Here is a 24941-nt window from a genome sequence, read left to right as displayed (position 1 = left end):
AACTGGATTTTGAGAGAATGCAGGAATGAACTAACAGACAAAATACATAGCCTAATAAACAGTTCATTGATAGAAGGAAAAGTTCCAAAAAATTGGAAAAGAGCAAATATATTAACAATATATAAAGGGGGAAACAAAGAAGACCCTACTAACTATAGACCAGTCTCTTTAACAAGTACGATAGCAAAAATTTGTGAAAGAATTATCAAAAGTAGATGGGTAAGGCATTTGGAAAAAAACAATGTACTAAATCCAAGGCAATTTGGATTCAGACAAGGACGATCATGTGTCACAAACTTAATGTGTTTCTATTCAAGGCTAATAGATGTAATACAAGAAAGAGATGGATGGGCTGATTGTGCATTTCTAGACCTAAAAAAAGCTTTTGATGAGGTGCCACATAAGTTACTAAAGAAATTAGAAACTGAAGGAGGAATACAGGACAAACTGCTGAAGTGGATGGAAGACTTCTCGCATGAAAGAAAAATGAGAGTAGTGATAAGAGACAAACACTCTAATAGGGATGAAGTGATAAGTGGTGTTCCACAAGGAACAGTTCTGGCCCCAATAATGTTTGCTATATATATTAATGATATGGATAAATTAATTGAAAGTTATATGAGCTTCTTTGTGGACAATGCAAAATTGTTGAAAAAAGTGAACAGTGAAGAAGATTGTGAGTTGCTACAGAGTGATCTCAATAAAGTATGGGAATGGAGTAGGAAGTGGGAGATGGAATTCAATATAAAGGAGTGTAGTATAATGGAATTTGGAAGAAGCATAAAAAGAATAGTGGAATCATATAAATTGGGAGAAGAAATAAAAAAAAAGTAGAAAATGAGAAAGACCTAGGAGTCATTATTATGAATAATATGTCCCCAGAGAAATGTTGGAGAAACTTATAAATTAATAAGAACAATCAAAGTGGCATTTACATACCTGGATGAAGAAATGGTGAAGAAAATACTGATCACTTTGATAAGACCAAGATTGGAATATGCAGCAACAACGTGGTCACCAAGTACAAAAAAATATGTAGCAAAACTTGAAAGAATACAAAGAGCAATTACAAAATTGGCACCAACACTCTCAGAACTATCATATGAAGAGAGACTAGCAAAACTTGAGCTACAGATATTAGAGCAAAGAAGAGAGAGAAGATATTTGATAACTATTTATAGAATCATGAAAAGCATAGAAACTATTGATAGAGAGGATCTAATAAAATAGGATAGTAGAAATACAAGAGGACATGGAAAGAGAATCAAGATAGTTATAGAAGAGATCTGAAAAAGAACCGCTTTCCCCTACAGAGTAATAGACATTTGAAACAAGTTAGATGAGAAAGAGGTGTGTGCAAAAACAATACACGAATTTAAAAACAGTTTAGATAAAATAAGATATGAAGATGGGACACCACGAGCATAGCTCCCCTTCCCGTAAAATACATACATACATATACCAAGGCTATTTCCCTCTTACAAGGGAGGTAACCAAAAAGGAAAAGGCATAAAATCATTTCCACCCATTCCATCCCTGAATACACTCCACACACCCCACCCTCCCTCTTATCTTAGCACCTCCTGGATGACGGGTCATCCCTGCACCTTGTCCACTGCCCTGGGTCAGAAGCGGTGTCGCAAGACACAGCACATCCACAGCAAGGCCGCTTCATTAAATCGGCGAAACCCCCCCCCCCCTGTCCCCCCATTGCATAAAAGGAGAAGACAGGGAGAAATCCCTTCAGGCTGCGTCAAATTTTGCTCACATATACTACCTCCCCCCCCCCCCCCGCCACCCATTCCACCTCATGCAATCACATCATCATCCATATACAACCATTCTCCATTCACCCGTCTTCTGTCCTCTCCCGTCCTTCCTCAACAGACATTCCCCTCTTCCCCAAAGCCCCCATCACCCCATCCATCCACCTCATCCTAGGATGTCCCCTCATGTTCACTCCCTCCACATCTGCCTTCCATACCTCTTTTACTAGTCTTTCTTCACTCATTCTTTCCATGTGTCCAAACCATCCTAATATTCTTTCATCAACCCTATCTCCCAGCTCCTTTTCCACCCCTGTTCTCCTCCTCACCTCCTCATTTCTCACTCTATCTAGCCTAGTAACCCCCATCATACTTCTCAGACACCTCATCTCAAACACATTCAAACTCCTTCTCTCTTCTTCTCTTATGTTCCATGTTTCTGCCCCATACAGTGCTGTTGGCACAATTACTCCTTCATGCAGTCTCCTCTTAGCATCCATTCCCAAAAGTCTATTCCTCATTACACTCTTTAATCCACCAAGGCATTTACTCGCTTTTCTCAATCTACATTCTACCTCCACTTTCACTCCACCTTTTCCTGCTACACTTGCACCCAAGTATCTAAAACTATCCTCTTCCTCCAGTCGCTCTCCCTTAATACTCACTTCCAGTCTACTGCCACTTTCACCCCTTGTACATCTCATCACCTTACTTTTACCCACATTTATCTTTAGCTTTCTTCTATCACATACTCTCCCAAACTCTGCCACCAACTTCCTCAATCCCTCCTCCAATCCTGCCACAAGCGCAGTGTCATCCGCAAACAACAGCTGGCTCACCTCCCACTTTTCTCCATTTTCTTTAACCATCTCCAATCCCTGACCCACTACCCTTGCATTTACCTCTCGCACCACCCCATCCATGTATAAGTTGAACAGCCAGGGCAACATAACGCATCCTTGACCAAGTCCCACCTTTACCTCGAACCACTCACTCTTTCCATTTCCAATCCTGACACAAGCTCTACTACTCTCATAAAAACTCTTGACAGCTCCCAGAAGCTTTCCTCCTATCCCGTATATCTGCATAACCTACCACAGCGCCTTTCTGTCTACCCTATCATAAGCCTTTTCCAGATCCATAAAAGCCCAAAAAACATCCTTCCCCTTTCCTATAGCTTTCTCACATATCTGTCTTACCACAAAGATCTGATCTACACAACCTCCATCTGTCCTAAATCCACACTGTTCCTCACCAAGTACTCCTGTTCCTCTCCTAATTCTCTCAATCAAGATCCTCCCATAAGCCTTCCCAACTACACTTAACAAGCTAATCCCTCTGAAACTACTACATTCACACTTGTCCCCTTTTCCCTTGTAAAGAGGAACTATACAGGCACTCCTCCAGTCCTCCGGCACTCTACCCTCTCTCCAGCAAACATTAAATAACCTCACCAACCAGTCCACCATCACTGTACCTCCCTTTTTCAGACATTCTGCATGGCATCCATCCAGACCAGGTGCCTTACCTGCTTTCATCATCTTAACAACTGCCTTCACCTCATCCTTCCTTATTTTTCCTCCATTTTCCTCACTCATCACGGTCATTTTCTTAGCATTTCCCACTGCAGCTATCTTTCCCTCCCTATCCTCCTTCACATTTAGCAACTCCCTAAAATATTCAGCCCATATTCCCCTTACTGCCTTCTCTTCCATTATCATCTCTCCATCTGCACCTTTTACCTTTCCTTCTCTACTTGATTCGCCTCCTCTTCCTCTAATAATTTCTTTCCAAAACATCTTTTTATTACTTTCAAAATTTTCTGTCATACTCCTAGCCCATTTCACATCTGCTCTCCTCTTTGCCTCCTTTACCTTTTTCTTTACTTTTCTTTTCTTTGTACCTCTCATATGACTCCCTCGTCCTATTTTGTAACCAATCTGTGAATGCTCGCTTCTTCTCTTCTACAACCTTCTTTGTTTCCTCATCCCACCATTCACTACCTTTTCTTCTATTTCCCCCTGTCCTTCTTGTTCCACACACCATCCTTGCACACTTTATGACTCCCTCCTTGAACCATCCCCATTCCTCCTCCACACCCAGCTCCACTCTATCCTTCACTCCCTCCCACTCCTCCTTCAGCTTCTTTTCATGCTCCTTCTCCTTTTCCTTTTCATTCAAAGAGTTCACTCTAAGAACCTCCCTACCTTTTGTCCCTCTTTCTCCATCTATCCTCCACTCTCAACTTACCTTCCACCAAAAAATGATCTGATATTCCCCCACCCTCTCCCCTTAGCACATGTACATCCTTAACTCTTCCTATCATAATCCTATTTACCACTACATAATCCATTAGCGCTCTATCTACCACCCTTCCCTCCACCACCCTCTCCCATGTGTACTTATGCTTGACTTTCTTCCGAAACACTGTATTTGCTATCAACAACTCTCTAGACACATTTCCACCATCAACTCTCCACTACGATTCTTTCCTGGAACTCCACATTTCCCAACCACTCCATCAATTGGACCATTTCCTACCCTAGCATTAAGGTCTCCCAGTACTATTACATTGACATTTCTTCCGATTTCCTCTATGCACTCATTTAAATCTATCCAAAAGGCCTCCCTTTCTTCTACACTCTTCTCACTGCCAGGCCCATATGCACTTACAAAAACCCACATCTCCTTTCCCAGTTTCACCTTCATCCACATTATCCTTGAGGAAACCTCCTTCCACTCCACTACACGTTTACCTATCTCTTCACTTACTAGAATAGCCACCCCTTCCCTCCCTTGCCCTTCCTTCACTCCTGATAACCTCCCACTTACACTCCCAAACTTACACTCACCCTTCCCTTTCAACTTAGTTTCACTCAAAGCCAACACATCAATCTTTCTTCTCACAAACATACTACCTATCTCTTCCCTTTTACTCTCATCTGTACCTCATCCATGCACATTAAAAGACCCAAACCTTAGGGTGCTGGTCTGAAAACTCCCAGACCCTCTTATGCCTTCACTTTTTCGTTTAGGAATGTCCCCTGTGGGGCTACAAGGAGAAGGATGCCTAGTCCCAATCCCCGTCCCTTTCTTCTCGCCTCTTACGATCCAAGTGGGAACACTTGGTGGCAGTATTCTTTTCCCCCACCACAGGGAATTCCCCCACCACAGAAAAAGAATACTCAGAGAAATGGTACAGGACAGCAACAAGGGGTTGGGGGACAGCATAACGGAGGTAAATGCATACACAAGGAACAGGCTACGCCTGACCCTGTTATGCAGGGGCTTGGCCCTTCAAGAGAACTTGTTTTGCTTGTAGCCATTCAATCATCTCCATTGCCATGATATCATGAAAAGGAAGCTGGCAGTTGGTGTTGATGAAAGAATGCTGGGTTGTTTGGTCACATGGAAAGAATGAATAAGAAAAGACTAGCAAAAAGAAAGGAAGACAGAATTGGATGGAGTGAATGTGAGGGGAAGACTGAGAATGAGTTGGATGGGATGAAGGGAGCTTTTAGTAAAATGGAATTGTTTTTTGAACAGGGAATGGAGGAGACAAGAGATGGGAGTGAGTGGAGAATGGTCGTGAATGGATGATGAATTGATGTGGCTTTTCTATTCTTGCATGAGGGAACTAGGAGGGAGGGTCACAAAGTAAGTGAATTGGTGGGATGTACTGTGTCTTGTTGCATTACTTCTGACCTGGGTAGTGGGCAGGGGACAGAAATGGCCCTTCATCCACAAATCGCTAAGATAGAAGGGAAAATGGGTGATGGATGGAAGTTGGATAGGTTGGGGTGTGTGTGTGTGTGCTTTGGCTGGCTACATCCCGTATAAGGGGGAAAAATGTCTTTTGGTATATAGATAGACTATGGTCCCTTGTTGATCTGTCATCTCATATCAGCAGGTCCTCTGCTTATTTTTTTCTTTACTTGGTTTCTGATCTAAATATCATGGTTATGTCACCAATCTCTCTACATATCCAATATAGGAAGTCTCAGTTTGCTGTCTTTCCTTGTATGTCTTACCATTTGGACTTTGGATCATCTTAGTTGCTTCCATTTGTATTCTATTTTTCTTATATTATTAGATGTGGCCACAACACTGCTGCATAGTCCAGTCTGGGATAAACTGAACATTCATTCCCCCCCCCACACACACATAATGCCTTCATCCATGTGATGAAATGTTACTTTTATGTTCAGCAATTTTTATGTCATTTGACTTTCAGGCAAGATATATATATATTTTTATATATATATTTTTTTTTAAATTTTAGATTGTATTTGAATTCAGCTTCCACTGGGACCAGTAATGGTCACCTGCATGTGTTGGTCCTGCAAGATGCAAAGCTGATAATTTTCAAAATCCGTTAACCCCCTCATTTCCATTGGGAATTATGACACTTTGTCTCCAGACAAGGCTGAAGATCTGTGTCGACTTCAACTGTATTTCTTGCATTTTTTCACATATGGGGAGCTGGCAGCTAGTGACGGCTCTCCTCCCCTACCACATAAGTGACATAGAAACAGTCCCACACTAATACAACATAGACAACCATCAAAAATTTCCTCCCAAAGAGATCTGTGGGAGAGCACAGCTGCTCTGGGGCTGTGTGATTTCCACTTAGTGAAACTCAAGGCAACAATTGATTCAATCTTTTTCATTTAAAAAAAAAAAATTAGAAAAAGGGAAGATGACAGCACTATGCTTGTTGCAGGATCAGAGGAGGGATTAAGGAAGTTAGTGACAGTTTGGGAAGGTATGCAAAAGAAGGAAGTTGAAGGTAAATGTGGGTAAAAATAGGGTGATGAAATGAGCAGGGGGAGAGAATGGCAGCAAATTGGAAGTGAATATTAAGGGAAAGAGACTGGAGAAAGTAGGGAGTAGGGAAATAGGATTGATGAAAGAGTATTGGGACGGTTTGGACACATAGAAAGAATAAGTGAAGAAAGATTGATAAAAGAGAAGACAGAGGTGGAGGGAGTGAAGATGAGGGGGTGACCAAGGATGAGATGGATGGATGGGGTAAAAGAGGCATTGGGAAAGAGTGGGATGTCTGCTTAGGAAGGGAGAAGACAGAAGATGCTGTGATGCATGAGAGTGTGTGGGTGATGAGGGGTAAAGGAGTATTTGTGAATGATATTTTGATGCAGCCCCATCTTCTCTTTTTCTGGATGAGGGGACAGAAAGGGTGGGTCACCGATTAATTGAAGCAGCCTTGCTGAGATACTCTTTAAAAAGAGATGATAGGAAATAGTAAATGATTCTGTACAACACTCTTATTTCACTAGTATATTGCAGATACTTCAGATTATTTTTCCACAAGTTTTTGCAATATTGTAAAAAAAAAATAATAAATTTAGAAATAAATAAATACTAACGTCAAAGTCAAAATTGATTGTCAACCAAGATTACTTCCTCTTCCAAGTATTTCATTCATCTGTATTTTACAATTTTTCATATGTTTTGGCTATAGTACTGGTCAAGGACACTGGCCTATAATTGAATGCTACCTCCCTGTTTCCTCCCTTGAATATTAGTACTACATATGCAGATTTCCAGTCCAATGGCACCTTTCCCTCTTCCAGAGAACATGCAATCTATTTATGTATTTTATCCACTAATAGGTATCGGCACTTTCAATATAAAATTTGAAATCCCATTTGGCCCTGAGGCCCTTCTCACTTTCGGTTCTCCAGTTTCTCACGTACTTCCACAGTTATGTTGTTCACTACATCTTCCTTTTCTTAAAGTGTTCCTCCCTCAGACTCCTCTTCCATACTAAATATTGATTGGAAGCTTATATTCAATATTTCTGGTTGCATTTTTGCTTCTTCATATACTATTTATTAAACTTTTAACTTGGATATTCCTTCTTTGTGCTGCAACCATTCACAAATCTGAAGAATGTCATAGGATCCTTACATTGTCAGCTACATCCTTCTCAAAATTCTCTTTTCCTTCTCTTAATATTTGTGTATATTCATTTGTGACTCTTTTACCTAGTTTTACTTAGTTGTATCTTACGGGAAGAGGAGCTATGCTCATGGTGTCCTGTCTTTGTATCTCATAGTGTCTTGTTTGCTCTTAAATTCATGTATAGTTTTTGTACATACTGTTGTTTCATCCAGTTGGTTCCAGACAACCACCATTCTGTTGAAAGCTCTTTTTTTTTTCCCTCAGGTTTCTTCTATAACTGTCCTTTTTGAGTTTGTGTTCATGCCCCTTTGTATTTCTTTTATCCCAATTTAAGTCATCTCTATCAAGGACTTCCATGCCTTTCATGATTCTGTACTGATTAGTAGGTCACCTCTTTCTCTTTGTTCCAGAGTAGGTAATTTCAGTTTTGACAATCTCTCCTCACATGACAGGTTTGAAAGTGTTGGGACCATGTTTATAGTTGCTTTCTGGAATCTTTCAATCTTCTTTATATTCATTTTGGTACTGGGTGACCATAATGTCACAGCATACTCCAGTCTAAGCTTATCAGTGTGACTAATATTTTTTTCATCATTTCTTCCTTCCAAATAGTTAAAGGCCACCTTCATTGATCTTAACAAGTTGTAGAATTCTTCAGCAGTTTAGTTTATCTGTTTATCAGGGGACATGTCATTTGTGATGATTATTCCCAGGTCTTTTTCAGATCCCACTTTCTTTATTTCCTTTGTTCTGATTTTATATTGTCCTGATTTTTTTTTTTCTCTCCAAATTCCATTATGCTATATTTCTTGATATTGAAGTTCACTTTCCATTTCTGACTCCATTTCTAAACCTTGTTCAGGTCTCTCTGCAGTGATTCACAATCTGTTTCAGTATTCTTTTTCCTCAGCATTTACCATATGAGTATTTAGCTCTCTCTCTCTTGCTGTCCCTCCCTCCCTCCCTCCCCCATCTCTCTGTACCCCTCACCTCTCCCCTCTCTCCCCCCACCTCTCCCCTCTCCCCCCACCTCTCCCCTCTCCTCTCCCCTCTCTCCCCCCACCTCTCCCCTCTCTTCCCCCACCTCTCCCCTCTCTTCCCCCACCTCTCCCCTCTCTTCCCCCACCTCTCCCCTCTCTCCCCCCACCTCTCCCCTCTCTCCCCCACCTCTCCCCTCTCTCCCCCACCTCTCCCCTCTCCCCTCTCTCCCCCACCTCTCCCCTCCTCTCCCCCCACCTCTCCCCTCTCTCCCCCACCTCTCCCCTCTCTCCCCCCACTCTCCCCTCTCTCCCCCCACTCTCCCCTCTCTCCTCCCACCTCTCCCCTCTCTCCCCCACCTCTCCCCTCTCTCCCCCACCTCTCTCTCTCTCTCTCTCCCTCTCTCTCTCTCTCTCTCTCTCTCTCTCTCTCTCTCTCTCTCTCTCTCTCTCTCTCTCTCTCTCTCTCTCCCCCACTCCCACTCATTTTTGGCACATAATTTTCCACACTTGTATTGTAAATGTTTTTTTATTCTCTCTCTCTCTCTCTCTCTCTCTCTCTCTCTCTCTCTCTCTCTTTCTCTCTCTCTCCTTTTTTTTTAAGCAAAATTAACATTGGATTGTTTTGTCTTCCATGTCTATACATTTCCTCTCTTATTTCTATTTTCTTAAATTCCAGAATAAATTCAGTTTTACATTTTGGGCGCAGGTAAAAATGTTTAAATCACCCCAGGTTCCTTGGTTACATTGAAATCCTGTTACTAAGTCTATTCCACTAATGATTATTTTGTTATTCATACTTTCTCAATGTGCCTCCATAGATTTTCTGACATAAGCCAGAAAAAATGGATTATTTGACATTAACTTGAAGAAATGATAAGTGTAATTGTCAACTTGAGGGGAGTAATATTTTCAGATGTTAGCACTAATAATAATTGTTGCCTTGAGTTTCACTGATTGGAAACCTGTAGCCTCACAGCAGCTAGCAACACTCCTCAGATCCTTGTGTAAATCTCTGGGATTGGGCTGTTGTCTGTACTGTATTAGTATGGGATTTTCTGTCACTGGCTTAAAGTAGTTTGGGGGAAGAAGTCACAGTTTGTCAGCTGTCCGCATGTGAAAAATTTGAGGAAATAGAGTTGAAGGTAATAGAAATCTTCAGCCCAATCCAAAGAGTGACAACCTCACAATGCTGCACCTCCAGATGGAGATGAAGGCATTGACAGGTTTTGAAGGTGGGTAGTAGGGGGCTGATTCATTCTAGTGTCCACCTTGCATGACCATACTTGCAGGTACCCATTGATAGGTCCTCAGATGTTAGCAAGTACAAGATCAAGAAAGTGTATTATAGAAGTGTGGGGATTGGTTATGCAAATTTCCCTCTGTTATATCATGTTGCCACTAATAATTTCTTTGTGTATTGTAAAGGTTTGCTCCCCACTTGGAGAAGTGCATGGGAATGGGTCGCAATTCCTCACGCATTGCAAGTCGTCGAATCCAAAACTCCACCAAGGAGAACACAACAAATCACCTGGGCAGTGATGATGATGACGATGATGACTGGTATATAGACCGCAAGAGAAAGAAGAGAGACAGGAACTCCCCTAGACGTAGTAAAAACATCAAGGTAGGTCAGGGGGAGGTGGATGGACACAGTAGCTGAGTCAAGCTTAAAACAAATTATTTATACTATTTTGTCAAGTTATATTTTTTCAAGTTGGGAGTTGGAATACTGCACTTATAAAAAGTTCAAGGATTATGGAATTCAGTAAGGAATTGGTAGAATAAGGAGTTGGATGTAGATGACATTCATCAGAAACATATTGTTTAAAGCTTGTTCCTATTTAAAGTTTGATGGATATAATTACTTCTCATGGAATAGAGGGAAAATTTCAAGTATGGGAAACTTGCAGTTGTGGATTTTGAATTTTTCCAGAGATAAAGTTAATATGTAACAACTTTAATGAATTGTTAATCATATGGATTGAGGTATTCAGTGAGGCATCAATGCTTTGAAGTCAGGTGGTATTCAGAAAAAAAGTCGGAGATGCTAACAGAAATTGAACTGCACATGGATAAGGTCCATTGATTGTATTGAGTTTTTACATAGTGTGAGGGATGTTTCAGTTGAAATGGTTTTGTATGCGTGAATATAAGTATCATCATAACCATGTTGGGGATGCATATATTCTTTGAAGAAGCAGTGCTTGATTTACTAATTTTGATTAAGAACAAGTTTTAGTTGATATTGTTGAAATTGTGTTTACTTCAAATAGTAAGATTTGACTATGTTGCATTTTTTTGTATGAATACTTTTGATCTTATACTTGTGACTAAGGTAAATTGCTTCCCGGTGTCCAATTTTGAGTCGAGTGCAAATATTTGATTTGCGATGTTCTATATAAGTTATTTTTATTGAAGTTTAACTTGGTTTAGAAAAATATTTTAGAATTTATTTTAGGTTCATGAAATCTGAAAAGGCATTTACTTTTAATTTTAGTAAAAGTGAACTGTTTAAGTTGATGCTGATGTCAAACAAGAATCTGAAAGTACTTTTATAAGTATTTGAATTTGTTCTATATATTTTTACTTGTAAATGATATTCACATTAGATGTTTGCAAAAATATGAAAATAAGTGCCTAAGGTGCTTTAACTTTATGTTGGAGCAAATTAATGTTTTCTCATGAGGAAGGCATACTTTGTTTATGAATATGTTCCCAGACCTTTCTTGTCACCATTTTCTTGTGGTTAAGAAAGAAAGAAAAAAAGAAAGTTGACATTTTAGTAGTGCTAGCCAGACAAACGTACTGTGCATTAGTATTAATTTAATTTGGTTATCATTACTGTATTTGTCATTTCCATATCTTTTTCAAATTCTCTACCCTTTTCATCCTTTTCTATCACTTCCCTCAAGTTTCATGCTATATAAGTTTTGTCATACAGTAGTCACTCAATTATCCACAATGATAAAGCCAAAGGTCTCTCGGGAAAGTCAGTTTTGGGGAGAGTGGTAAATTGGTTAAAGACTACTCCAAATACTAATGTTTACCTCTAAAAAGTACAATAGCATATAGAAAAATGTTCATTTGGAGGGCAGGAATATATCGGATAAAAGCTTGTATATATTACAGTAATATATGTATATGTTGTAGATGATGTTTATATTGTGCTAGTGATATATGCTCTGCATCTTGTGCAAAAAAAAAATTAATATAACTGAATAGATTGCTTAGTGACAAAATATATGTACACGAGTGTGTGTGTATAAGTGAGACCTCTCATTAACGGATGATAATTAGCTGTGTTTGCAGTGTTTTCGCTTTGTTTTCGGTGTTTTTGGCGCTGTTGTTTAGTGCGTGCAATCACTATGCCACCCAAAAACCACTCCAAAACACCAAAAAAGACTGCAAACACAGCTAATTAACATCCATTAATGAGAGGTCTCACTGTGTGTGTATATATATATATATATATATATATATATATATATATATATTGATATATATATATTGATATATATATTGATATATATATATATATCATATATACACACGCACACACATTCAGTGCTTTTTCGACAATAACAAGGAAATGCCTAAGTTGTATTTAAGAAAGAGAAGCTGTTGTGTTTTTCATGTGACCACAATGGCAAAATAAGTATCTAGTTTGATATAGTGTATTAACCCCTTCCATACGGTGCCGCACACGTAGGCGTCATGGGGAGCGAGTGTATTCGCGAGGCTGCCATATCGGCGTCTTGATTATATTTATTGTAGTCGCCCCTCCATAATGACATTCTTTCCAATTCTTTTGTAATCGCATTTTCTATGGTTATCAAAATCCACGGGTGAAGAGAGAACGATCGATATAAGCGGTGACTATATTTTATGATGCGAGTATTATTACGACACGTCGTACGGCTGGCATTGGCTGCTGCCACCGAGATCTAAGTCCATGACGCCTACGTGTGCGGCACCGTATGGAAGGGGTTAAACACACAAAATGGAGGATAGAAAAGAAGAAAAAAGGAAAAATGAACCAACGAAGAGAGGATTGGACGTGAGCAGAGTCGAATGACCACTGGGGGTGATACCGAAAAAATCTTTTTTGAGTGATACCCCAAAGTCATCTCAAAGGTGGAACACAAATGATTTTTCAGGGTTTCCAAGAGAAAGAGGATTATTAGGTGGAGGTTTAGATTTAGAAAGAGAAACTAGGTATAACAATATACTAAGAAATCGGGATATTACTGACTTGATGGAGGAACTGATAGATTTGAAAATAGATTATAGAGCAATGCACAGAGATATGACCTATCTACGAAAAGCCAGTGAAGGGATGAACAGAGAACTTAATGATCTAAAAAGTGAATTAAATATGGTCAGAAGTGATAATACATACATATACCAAGGCTTTTTTCCTCCTTACAAGGGAGGTAGCCAAAAAGGAAAAGGCATAAAATCATTCCCACCCATTCCATTCCTGAATACACTCCACACCCAATAATAAAAAATGAAGATAAGAACAAAAATGAAGATTTGAGATAAAAAGAGGTCATAAAAGAAATAAAAGCAGTGACTGAAAAAGTTGGAGAATCAATTAAGGAGACAGATCTCATAGAAATAAAAAATCAATGGAAGCTAGAGCAAGAAAATCCAAAAATAACATTTAAAGAAATAATACAACAGCAGGTACAGGAAAATGCTAAAGAAATAATAATTAAAATAATTAAAGAAAAGGAAAACTGAGTAAGAGACAAAGTGGATAAAAAAATGCATTGTAGCTTATTAAAGAAAAACATAATATATACAAATACCAAAGAAAAAAAAAAGAGAAAAATTGCAAAGGCAATTCTGAAAGAGTTACAAAAGAGGAGGGACAGGAATGGACAAAGAGATTGAAGAAGTGCATAGAATGGGACAATGCTCTAGAGGAAAACAGTAGAGGCCACTAAAAATCAAACTAAGGTCTCAAATTATAGCTGAAGAAGTATTATCAAAAGCAGCAAAGCTGGCAAATAGTGAAAATTACAAAAATGTATGAGTTGAAAAGAATGGGTTTTGGACCTGAGACTGAGAAAATGGTATATCAAAAAAAGGAAACATAAACAAAAAAAAAAGAGAAAAACAAACAAATAAAATAACATATACTAACATAGCATGATTTCAGGACTAAACAAATTAAATGACTACCTGTCAATAGAGAAACCAGATATAATGGGAATTGTTGAGACAAAACTACCATTGAATACTGTAGGACAAGGTCCATACAAACATTAGGCAGAAAATAGAATGGAGAAACAGGGTGGAGTCATATTTTTAACTAAGAAAGGTTTAAATGTGACAAAGATAACAGAAGGAAAAAATAATGTGGAATTGATTATGATTAAAGTTAAAAACAGAAACATGAAAAGTAGAATATTTATAGTAATATATGTGCCCCCAAAAACAGTCTTGGACAGATAGTGATCATTCCAAAATACTGGAAGACACAAAGAATGCATTAATTGAATTATTGAAAGGAGGGAACATAATAATTATGGGTGACTTTAACTCAAAAGAAATATGTTGGGAAGAAATGACAGTGAAAGGTGGAGAAGAACTTTGAGGAAACATTTTACTGGATATGACCACTGAATGCACATTGACTCCATGGATAAAGGAAAATACCAGATATGGAAACAATGAAAAACCATCAGAGCCTGAAATCATGGATAAAATGGAATACAAGACCCCAAATGGGATGAGTAACCACATACTAATAGAGTTTGAACTAAAAGAACATATTGATTTGAGAAGAAATGAGAAACAGAAAAGGAAGACTAATGTACAACAAAACAGATTTTGAGAAACTTATTTTTCATAAAATGCAAACTGGTAAAAGTTCTTAAATGAAGAAACAAAGCTGGAAGAGAAATGGAACCTATTAAAAGAAAATTACAAGGAGGGAATAGACAAATACATATCAAAGCAGAAACAATAATGGGTGTACATAAAGTGCTGGTATAACAAAAAGTGTAGTGAGGCTATGGATAGAAGAGACAAAGCCTGGAAAAGATGAGAAAAAAAAAAGGCCAAATGGCAAATATACATCAAACTAAGAAATGAATATGTAAAAATACACAGGGAGAAAAAAGAAATTATAAAAAGGACATAATACAAAAATGCAAGGAGCAATTTAAACTATTCTACAGGTATGTAAATGACAAACTGAAAGATAAACATGAAATAATGAAACTGCATGAAGGAAATAATGAAAATATAGATGATGCAGAAATGGCTGAAATTATGAACATTTTAAATCTGTATTCACAGTTGAAAGTTCACAAAATTGGGAGGAAGGACAGAAAGATCCCCCCAATGAAAGAGATAATGGTGACACAGAAAGAAATAAAGGACCAAATAAAAAACCTTGATGTCAGAAAATCACAAGGACCAGATGGAATTGCAAATTGGATATTAAAAGAATGTATAGATGAACTAACGGACAAAATACATAATTTATTTTTCACTCAAAGAAGGAAAAGTACTTCAAGATTGGAGAAATGCAAATATTGTACCAATATACAAAGGAGGGGACAAAGAAAATCCAACTAACAATAGACCAGTCTCCCTTACAAGTACAATGGCAAAAATATGTGAAAAAGTTATCAAAAGTAAATTTGGAAGAGAATATATACTAAATCCAAAACAATTTTGATTTAGACGGGGAAGATCATGTGCCACAAACTTGATTTGCTTTTACTATACAAGAAAGGGATGGATGGGCAGATTGTGCCTTCTTATATTTACAAAAAGCATTTGATAAAGTACCACACAAAAAGCTACCAAGAAATTTAAACAATAGGTGGAGTACAAGGAAAGCTATTGGAATGGATGAAAGACTTCTTGAATGGGAGAAAAATTAGGGTGGTACATAGAGACTAGAACTTGACCTGGGAAGAAATAATAAGTGGAGTCCCACAAGGTTCTGTATTTGCTCTGATAATGTTTGCCATATATATAAATGACATGGATGAAGATGTGGAATGTTGTTTGAACTTCTTTGCAGATGATGCAGAACTACTAAAGAGAGTAAGTACAGAGGAAGATTGTAAATTACTACAAAATGACCTGGACAAACTCTGGGAATGGAGTCAAAAGTGTGAAGTGAACTTCAACATCAAGAAATGTATAATGGAGTTTGGAAAAAGTAAAAATAGAATAGTGAGACAATATAAGATTGGTACAAAATTTTAAAAAATCAACTCTGAATTGATACCCAGGAGTAATCAGCGATGACTTGGCACTAGACAAACATATCAACAAAATAGTCAAAGAAACTTTCAATTTACTAAGATAAATGAAAGTGGACTGTGACTACATGGATGAAGAAATAGTAAAGAAAATATTAGTTACATTGATAAGACCAAGATTGGAGTGTGCTTTGACACTATGGACACCCAGTACTAAAAAGAACATAAAGAAATTAGAAAGAATTCAAAGAGCAATAACAAAGATAGCACCAACACTCCAATTTGACATACAAAGAAAGATTGGACAAACTCGAACTACCAATCGTGGAACAAAAAAGAGAAAGAGGAGATCTACTATCCATATACAGAATTATGAAAGCGATGGAAGTCCTTGATAGAACTGATCTATTAAAATGGGATATAAGAAAAACAAGAGGACATGAAAAGAAACTTAAAAAGGATAGTCACGGAGGAGATCTGAAAAAGAATAGCTTTCCACCCAGAGTGGTAGATATCGAACAAATTGAATGAGGAAACAGATATCTATCACTGTGTGGGAAGCTATTCTTTTTCAGATCTCTTCAATATCTATCCTTTTTAAGTTTCTTTTCGTGTCCTGGATTTTCTTCTATCCCACTTTAATAAGTCATCTCTATCAAGGACTTCCATCCCTTTCATAATTCTGTATATGGTTAGCAGGTCTCTTATTTCTCTTCTTTGTTCCAGGGTAGGTAGTTCGAGTTTGTTCAATCTTTGTACATCAAATTGGAGAGTGTTGGTGCCATCTTTGTCGTTGCTCTTTGAATTTTTCTAATTTCTTTGCTCCTTTTAGTACTAGGTGTCCATAATGTCGCAGTGTACTCCAATCTTGGTCTTATCAATGTAATTAATATTTTCTTTACCACTTCAAAATCTATGTATTCAAAAGCCACTTTCATTGATCTTAATAAATTGAAAGTTTCTCCTACTAATTTGTTGATATGTTTGTCTGGTGTCGTGTCATTGGTGATAGGTACTCCTAGGTCCCTTTCCAAGTTGACTTTTTTAATTTCCTTTGTACCAATTTTGTATTGTCCTGATATTCTGTTTTTGGTTTTTCCAAATTCCATTATACTACATTTCTTGATGTTGAAATTTATTTCACTCTGACTCCATTTCCAGATTTTGCCAGGTCTTGTAATGATTTGCAATCATTCTCTATACTTACTCTCTTTAGTAGTTTTGCATCATCTGCAAAGAAGCTCATATAACATTCCACACCTCCATCCATGTCATTTATATATATGGCAAACATTATCGGAGCCAATACAGAGCCTTGTGGGACTCCACTTATCATTTCTTCCCAATTTGAATTCTTGTCTCTGAGTATCACCCTCATTTTTCTCCCATTCAAAAAATCTTTCATCCATTCCAATAACTTTCCTTGTACTCCACCTATTGTTTCAAATTTTCTTAGTAGCTTTGTGTGGTACTTTATCAAATACTTTTTGTAAATCTAAAAGCATATTAAGTTTGTGGCGCATGATCTTCCACTTCTAAATCCAAATTGTTTTGGATTTAGTATTTTGTTATCCTCCAAGTGTTTAATCCATTTATTTTTGATAACTTTTTCACATATTTTTGCTATAGTACTTGTAAGGGAGACTGGTCTATAGTTGGTTGGTTTTTCTTTGTCTCCTCCTTTTATATATTGGTACAATATTTGCATTGAAAGGCAGATGTGGAAGGAGTGAACATGAGGGGTGACCTAGGATGAGATGGATGGATGGGTGTAAAAGGGGCTTTGGGTCTGTTGAGGAAGGATGGGAAAGGACAGAAGACGGGTGAATGGAGAATGGTTGTATATAGATGATGTTGTGATCCATGAGGTGGAAGGGTGGGGGATGGGGGGTGAGGGAGTATATGGAGAATGGTTGTATATAGATGATGTTGTGATCTATGAGGTGGAAGGGTGGGGGATGGGGGGTGAGAGAGTGTATATGAGAAAAATTTGACGCAGCCTGAAAGGATTTCTCCCCGTCTTCTCCTTTTCTGCATGAGGGGGTAGAGAGGGGGGGTCGCCAATTAAATGAAGCAGCCTTGCTTTGGATGTGCTATGTCTTGCAACACTGCTTCTGACCCAGGGCAGTGGACAAGATGACCCGTCATCCAGGAGGTGCTAAGATAAGAGGGAAGGTAGAGAGTGGAGGGGAGTGGAGTGTGGTAGGGATGGAGTGGGTGGCAGTGGTTTTAATGCCTTTGTTTTTTGGCTACCTCCCTTGTAAGGGGAAAAAAGCCTTTGGTATATGTTTGTATGTGGTACTTTTCCTTCTTTGAGTGAGAAATCAATTATCTTGTGTATTTTGTCCGTTAGTTCATCTCTACATTCTTTCAATATCCAATTTGCAATTCCATCCAGCATGTGTGACTTTCTGATGTCAAGGTTTTTTTTATTTATTCTCTTATTTCTTTCTGTGTCACTGTTATTTCTTTCATTGCAGGGGATCTCTGTCCTTTCTCCCAATTTTGTGAGTTTTCAATTGTGAATACAGATTTAAAATGCTTGATCATAATTTCAGCCATTTCTACATCATCTATAATTCTTTATTTCCTTCGTGCAGTTTCAATCTTTCGAGTTTGTCATTTATATATCTGTAGAATAGTATAGGTTGGTCCCTGTATTTTTCTAATATGTCTTTTTCATAGTTTTTTTCTTCCCTGGTTATTTTTACATATTTGTTTCTTAGTTTGATGTCTGTAATTTTTTTTTATTTTTTTTTTTATTCATCTGTCCCTTTTATCTTTTGTCGAACCAGCATTTAATGTACACTCTAGCTTCTGTCTTGGTATGTGCCTATTCACCCCTTCATTGTAATTATCCATCAAGATATCCCATTTCTCTTCCACTTTTGTCTCTTCCATGTAAAATTTTTCCCAGTTTGCATTCTGGAAGAATTTCTTTAGTTTTGCAAAGTCCGTTTTGTTGTACATCAATCTTCCTTTCCTATGCTTTTCATTTCTCTCCATGTATATTTCTTCCTTTAGTTGAGTCTCAATGAGTATATGGTCACTCTTTCCAATTGGTGTCTTGTATTGGATTTTATCCACAATTTCAAGTTCTGTTGTAAATATTTAATCTAGTTTCAACTGCTGCTCGTTATTTCTGTATCTGGTGTTTACACTGACCCACTGAGTCATAGTGTATTCCATGGTCATGTCCAGTAGTACATTACCCCACAAGTCTTTTCCTCTCACTGTCATGTTCTCCCAACCAATTTCTTTGCAATTGAAGTCCCCCATAATTACCAGATTACCCCTGCCCATTAGTATCTCATATAATGATTGCCTTGTGTCTTCTAGCATTTTCGTATTCTTGTTCTCTTTCCAAGCATTCATTTTTGGGGACACATAAGTTACCACAAACTTTCTGCTTTTCATGTTGTTGTCTTCGACTTTTATCATAATCAGTTCCACATTACCTTTGCCCTCTGCAATTTTTGTCACATTCAAGTTTTTCTTGGCCAAGAACATGATTCTTCTTCCCTGTTTCTTGTCTCTATTTTTAATTCAGTAATTTTATAGTCCATGTCCAACATCAATGGATGGTATTTCACCCCTTAGTTTAGTCTCCACAATTCCCATTATGTCTGATTTTTCTTCTAGCAGGTAATCATTAAGTTTATTCAGTCCTGAAATTAATCCGTTGATGTTGGTATAGGCCACTTTCAATTTTCTTCTTTCTCCATTTTTTTTTTTTTTTTTTCCTGCCCTTGGTTTGCCCATTCTGATGTACCATTTCCTCAGTCTCATGTTGATTACTCTCCAATAGAATTCCTTGTTTTCAGTCTCCGTTCTCTTCGTGTTTTTTTTCTTTGCTTCATCTCTTAGTGTCTTCTCTTTTTCTAATTCCTCAATACTCGTTTCTCTTTTTATCCATATCTTATTGTACTTTTCGCTCCTTGCCAAGTTACCTCCTTTTTCAAATATGTCTTCTACTACCATTTGTAATCTTAGTTTTATCTTTAGGGGTTGATTTTCTATCCTTAGAGTAGTGACCAATCCGATATGCATCATCTACTTCTTTCGCTGTGTCTTGGTCTCCATCCTGAAAATCTTTTAGTATTGCTATTGCTGTCTCTTTCTTTTTTTGTCTCTCATGTATCTCACCAGATCATTTTTTTTTTTTTTTTTTTTAGTCCATATACCACAATACATTTTTTCCTATCCACTGTGTCTCTGACCCAATTTGCTTTTTCATCAATTACTTGGATAATTGTGTCTTTTGCATTTTCCTGCATTTGTTATTGGACTATTTCTTTGAAAACATTTTCTTTATTTTCAATATTTTCCTTCCATTTCTTAATCTTTTGGATACTTTCCTCACCTAAGTTCTCTTCGATTTTTTCAGTCATTTCTTGTCTTTTGTTGTTTACCTCTTTTTTAAGTTTTTGCTATTGGTAGTATCATTAATTCTCTTCTTTTCATTATCACTCTTCAGCTCTCTTGTATCATTTTTCATTTCCTTAATCTCTTTTCTTAGATCCAAGTTAGTTTTCCTCAGGTTGGAAGTTTTGATGTTTGCTTGCACTAAGCAGTCCATTAGTCTAACGATTTCGTTCCTTAATTCCATAATTTCATTCTCCCACTGTATCCTATTTTTGCTCATATCCCTCTCTAGTCTCTTAAGATTCGACTTAACTCCTTTCGTACTCACTGAATCCAGAAAAAGCATCGTTGTGATATTCCCTCGTGGTCGCTGGAGTATTGTAAAGTTTGTTTACATCAGGTCAGCATGGCATCACTAGATGGCTCTGATTCAAAGTTGTCGGTTTCCCTTTTTTTTTTTTCTAATTACATCTTAATACATTAAACTAGCACTGCAGAGATATCATTTCGGGCACCAACTATTTCTCCCCTCCCATGCAATACAAACCAGGTTTCCTTTTTTGTATATCCTCTTCTTTGGGGCCCAGCGACAAAGGTGTTGCCAGTTCCGTGGTCGGCGTCTGTCCTTAAGTTTCTTCTTGTGCCCTCTTGCATTTCTTCTGTCCCATTTAAGTAGGTCATCCCTATCAAGGATTTCTATCCCTTTCATAATTCTGTAGATGGTTATCAAATCACATCTTTCTCTTCTTTGTTCCAGAGTTAGTAAGTTTAGTTTGTCCAGTCTTTGTTTGTATGTCAACTTGCTAAGTGTTGGTACCATCTTTGTCAATGCTCTTTGAATTCTTTCTAGTTTATGTTTTTTATTGTACTAGGTGTCCATAGTGATGTTGCATATTCTAATTTTGGTCTTATCAGTGCAACTAGTATTTTCCTCATTCATTTCCTCATCCATGTAGTCAAAGGCCACTTTCATTGATCTTATGAAATTGTAAGTTTCTCCAACTATTTTGTTTATATGTTTGTCGGTTGTCATGTCGTTTAAGATAATTACTCCTAGGCCTCTTTCTGAGTTTGCTTTTGTAACTTTCTTTGTACCAATTTTGTATTGACTGGATATTCTATTTTTACTTTTTTCCAAATTCCATTATACTACATTTCTTAATGTTGATATTCACTTCATTCTATATAATCCATTTCCGGACTTTGTCCAAGTCTTCTTGAAAAGATTTGCAATCTTCTTTACTTACTCTCTTCAATAGTTTCACACCATCTGCAAAGAAGTTTATATAACATTCAATTCCATCATCCACGTCATGTATATAAACAGCAAACATTATCGGAGCCAATACGGAGCCTTGGGGGACTTCACTTATCATATTTACCCAATTTGAGTTCTTTTCTCTAAGTACCACTCTCATTTTTCTTCCATTCAAGAAGTTTTTCATCCATTCCAATAATTTTCCCTTTATTCCACCTATTGTTTCAATTTTTCTTAGTTTTTTGGGTGGTACTTTGTCAAAAGCCATTTGTAAGTCCAAGAAGGTACAGTCTGCCCAGCCATCTCTTTCTTGTATTATTTCTACCAATCTTAAGTAAAAGCATATTAAGTTTGTAGTACATGATCTTCCACTTCTAAATCCAAATTGGTTGGGGTTTAGTATTTTGTTCTCTTCCAAGTCCATTTATTTTGATAACTCTTTCACATATTTTTGCAATTGTGCTTGTAAGGGGTACCAGTCTATAGTTTGTTGGATTTTCTTTATCTCCTTCCTTATATATTGGTACAGTATTTGCATTTTTCCAATATTGTGGTACTTTTCCTTCTTTGAGTGAGAAGTCAAGTATCTTGTGTATTTTATCTGTGAGTTCATCTATACATTCTTTTAATACCCAGTTCGCTATTCTGTCTGGCCCAGGTGACTTTCTGACATCAAGTTTCTTTATTTGGTCCCTTATTTCTTTTTGTGTCCCCATTATTACTTTCATTTTGGGGGATCTTTCTTGTTATCCATCATCCCACATTTGTGAGCTTTCAACTGTAAATACACACTTAAAGTGTCTGATCATTACTTCAGCCATTTCTACATTTTCTGTGTATTCTTTATTTCCTTCATACAGTTTCACTATTTCATGTTTGTCTTTTAGTTTATTATTTACATATCTGTAAAATAGTTTAGATTGATCTTTGCATTTGCCTATTTTATCTCTTTCATGGTTTCTTTTTTCCTCTCTGCATATGTCTACATATTCATTTCTCAGTTTGATATATGTTTGCCATTTAGTCACTTTTTTGTCTCTTTTTTTCATCTTTTCCAAGCTTTGTCTCTTCTACAGCATCGCTACACTTTTTATTATACCAGCACTTTACACCCTTTTCTGTTTCTGCTTAGGCACATGTTTATCTGTACCCTAATTATATATTTCTTTAAAAATGTTCCATTTCTCTTCCATCTTGGTTTCATCATTTGCAAAATTTCCCCCAACTAGCTTTTTGATTTTTTTTTCCAAGTTTTACAAGGTTTTGTTGTAAATTAATCTTCCTTCTCTATGTTTCTCATTTCTTCTCACAACATTTTGTTCCTTAAGCTTGAACTCTATTAGTATGTGGTCACTCTTTCCAATTGGTGTCTTATAGTTTATTTCTTCCACAATTTCAGGCTCAGAAGTGAATATCAAGTCTAGTCTCAATGGTTCTTCGTTTTGTCTGTATCTAGTGTTTTCTTTGACCCATTGAGTCAATGTGTAATCAATGGTCATATCCAGTAGGATGTTGTCCCATTGTTCCTCTCCACCTCCCATTGTCAGTTCTTCCAAATTTATTTCCTTTGTGTTAAAGTCACCCATAATTACTATGTTTTCTTCATATTTCAGTGTCTCATTTAGTTCATTCTTTGGATTTTCTAGTAATTTTGAGTGTTTGCTGTCAGTCCAAGTCTTGGCTTTTGGGGGTACATATACAATTATGAACTTTCTACTTTTCATACTGCTATTTTTGACTTAAATTGTGATCAATTCCACATTATCCTTTCCTTCTGTTGCCTTTATTACATTTAGGTCCTTTCTAGTCAATAGCATGACTCCTCCCCCCCTGTTTGTCCATTCTATTTTTTGACCAAAGGTTGTATAACCTTGTCCTACCATATTTGATTGTATAGGACCTTTTATTTTTGTCTCCACAGTTCCCATTGTGCCTGGTTTCTCTATTGACAAATAGTCGTTTAATTCATTTATTCCAGAAATCATACCGTCCATGTTTGTATATGCCACTTTTAATTTTTATTTTTTCTTCTTCTTTTTTTTTTTTTTTTGGTTTATGTTTCCATTTTTCTGATATGGCATTTTCTCAGTCTCAGATCCAGCACTCCATTCCCCCCCCCCAATATCCGTTCTTTTCTCATTTTTTTCCTTGGCTTCACTTCTCAGTGCCCTATCTTTCTCTATTTCCTCTTCATTCATTTCCGTTTTGTATCTAACTATTTTGTATTTTTGACTGCTAGCCGTGCTGCTTTTGATAGTATTTCTTCCACTATCATTTGAGTTCTTAGTTTGATTTTCATTGGTCTGTAGTTTTTTTCTTTTGAGTATGTACCCATCCTATGCATGTCACTGATTTCCTTTTCCAGATTCTATCCCTCGTCTTGACCTGCTTTTAGTATCTCCTTCGCAATTTCTTTCTCTTTTTCTCTTTGGTATTTGTGTACATTGTGTTTTTCATTAATACCATAGACCACAGTGCATTTCTTTTTATCTACTGTGTCTCTCACCCAATTTTCCTTTTGTTTGATCACCTTGATCACTGTTTCCTTTGTATTCTCTTCTACCTGCTGCTGTACTATTTCTTTGAATGAGAGTTTTTGATTTTCATGTTTCTGTTTCCACTGATTTTTTATTTCGTTCAGATGGGTCTCTTTGATTCTTCCATCTTTTCAGTTACTGCTTGTAATTGTTCTTTAACCTCTTTCTTCAGTTCTTCATTTGTATTTCTAACCTCATTTTCCTTCCTTTCATTTTCTCTTTTGATCGCACTCAGTTCACTTTTTAGATTATTTGATTGTCTTAGTATCACCTCGTTAGTTGTGTGTAAGTTGGATACCTGTAGTTGTAAAGCTTTATGGTCTAATTTTAAATCAATCAATTCTTCTGCTAAGGTGTTAATTTCTCAATTCTTTATTGCACTGCTAATCCTAATATCTCTATCTGTGTCCATAGTTTTATCCATTGATTCCCCTTGCCTCCGAAATCCCAAAAATAAATCATCATTGACGTACCTGCTAGTCGTCCTCGGAGTAACATTTAAACTTTTTTTTATATCTCCCAATGGGGATTCAACTCTGGATATATCCAATCCCCTCGTGGTTGATTTGTTGATCCTTATTTCTTCTTTGCTACTTTCAATTTTGTGCTAAAACTATGATTCTAAGAACTGGACCCACCAGATACATACTTTGCTGGTCACACAAAAACATATTGTACCCTGAAAATGACAACAAGGCATGTTTTTTAAGTAAGTACCGTTTTGAAATAAAAATGAAACAAGTAGACTTTTCGGAACAATTTGTACACGAAAGCCTGTACTGTAATCTACTTTTCAACATGATTACAGAATCATCTGTCTGTGTTTAAGTTTGTGAGTATTTGAAATGCCTCCTCTGATTGAAAATGCTGTTGACTGT

The 24941-nt window shown here is 37.2% G+C and overlaps 1 protein-coding gene across 5 annotated transcripts in view; it reads left to right on the top strand.

Moving 5' to 3' along the window:
* The window catches only part of Sgf11 (SAGA associated factor 11kDa), a 149399-nt gene that overhangs the window by 69580 nt on the left and 54878 nt on the right, over positions 1-24941 (top strand). For all 5 annotated transcript variants that reach the window (XM_076184221.1, XM_076184218.1, XM_076184222.1 and 2 more), the window contains one exon: positions 10097-10295. In XM_076184221.1, coding sequence (XP_076040336.1) covers positions 10097-10295 — 199 coding nt within the window. The remainder of the gene's footprint in view (positions 1-10096; positions 10296-24941) is intronic.

The sequence above is a fragment of the Oratosquilla oratoria genome, chromosome 4 (assembly GCF_046742065.1).
Source record: "Oratosquilla oratoria isolate Oo_2021 chromosome 4, ASM4674206v1, whole genome shotgun sequence".
Taxonomy (NCBI): Eukaryota; Metazoa; Arthropoda; class Malacostraca; order Stomatopoda; family Squillidae; genus Oratosquilla; species Oratosquilla oratoria.
The sequence above is the reverse complement of the archived record's forward strand: the minus strand, read 5'-3'. Positions and strand labels throughout refer to the sequence as shown.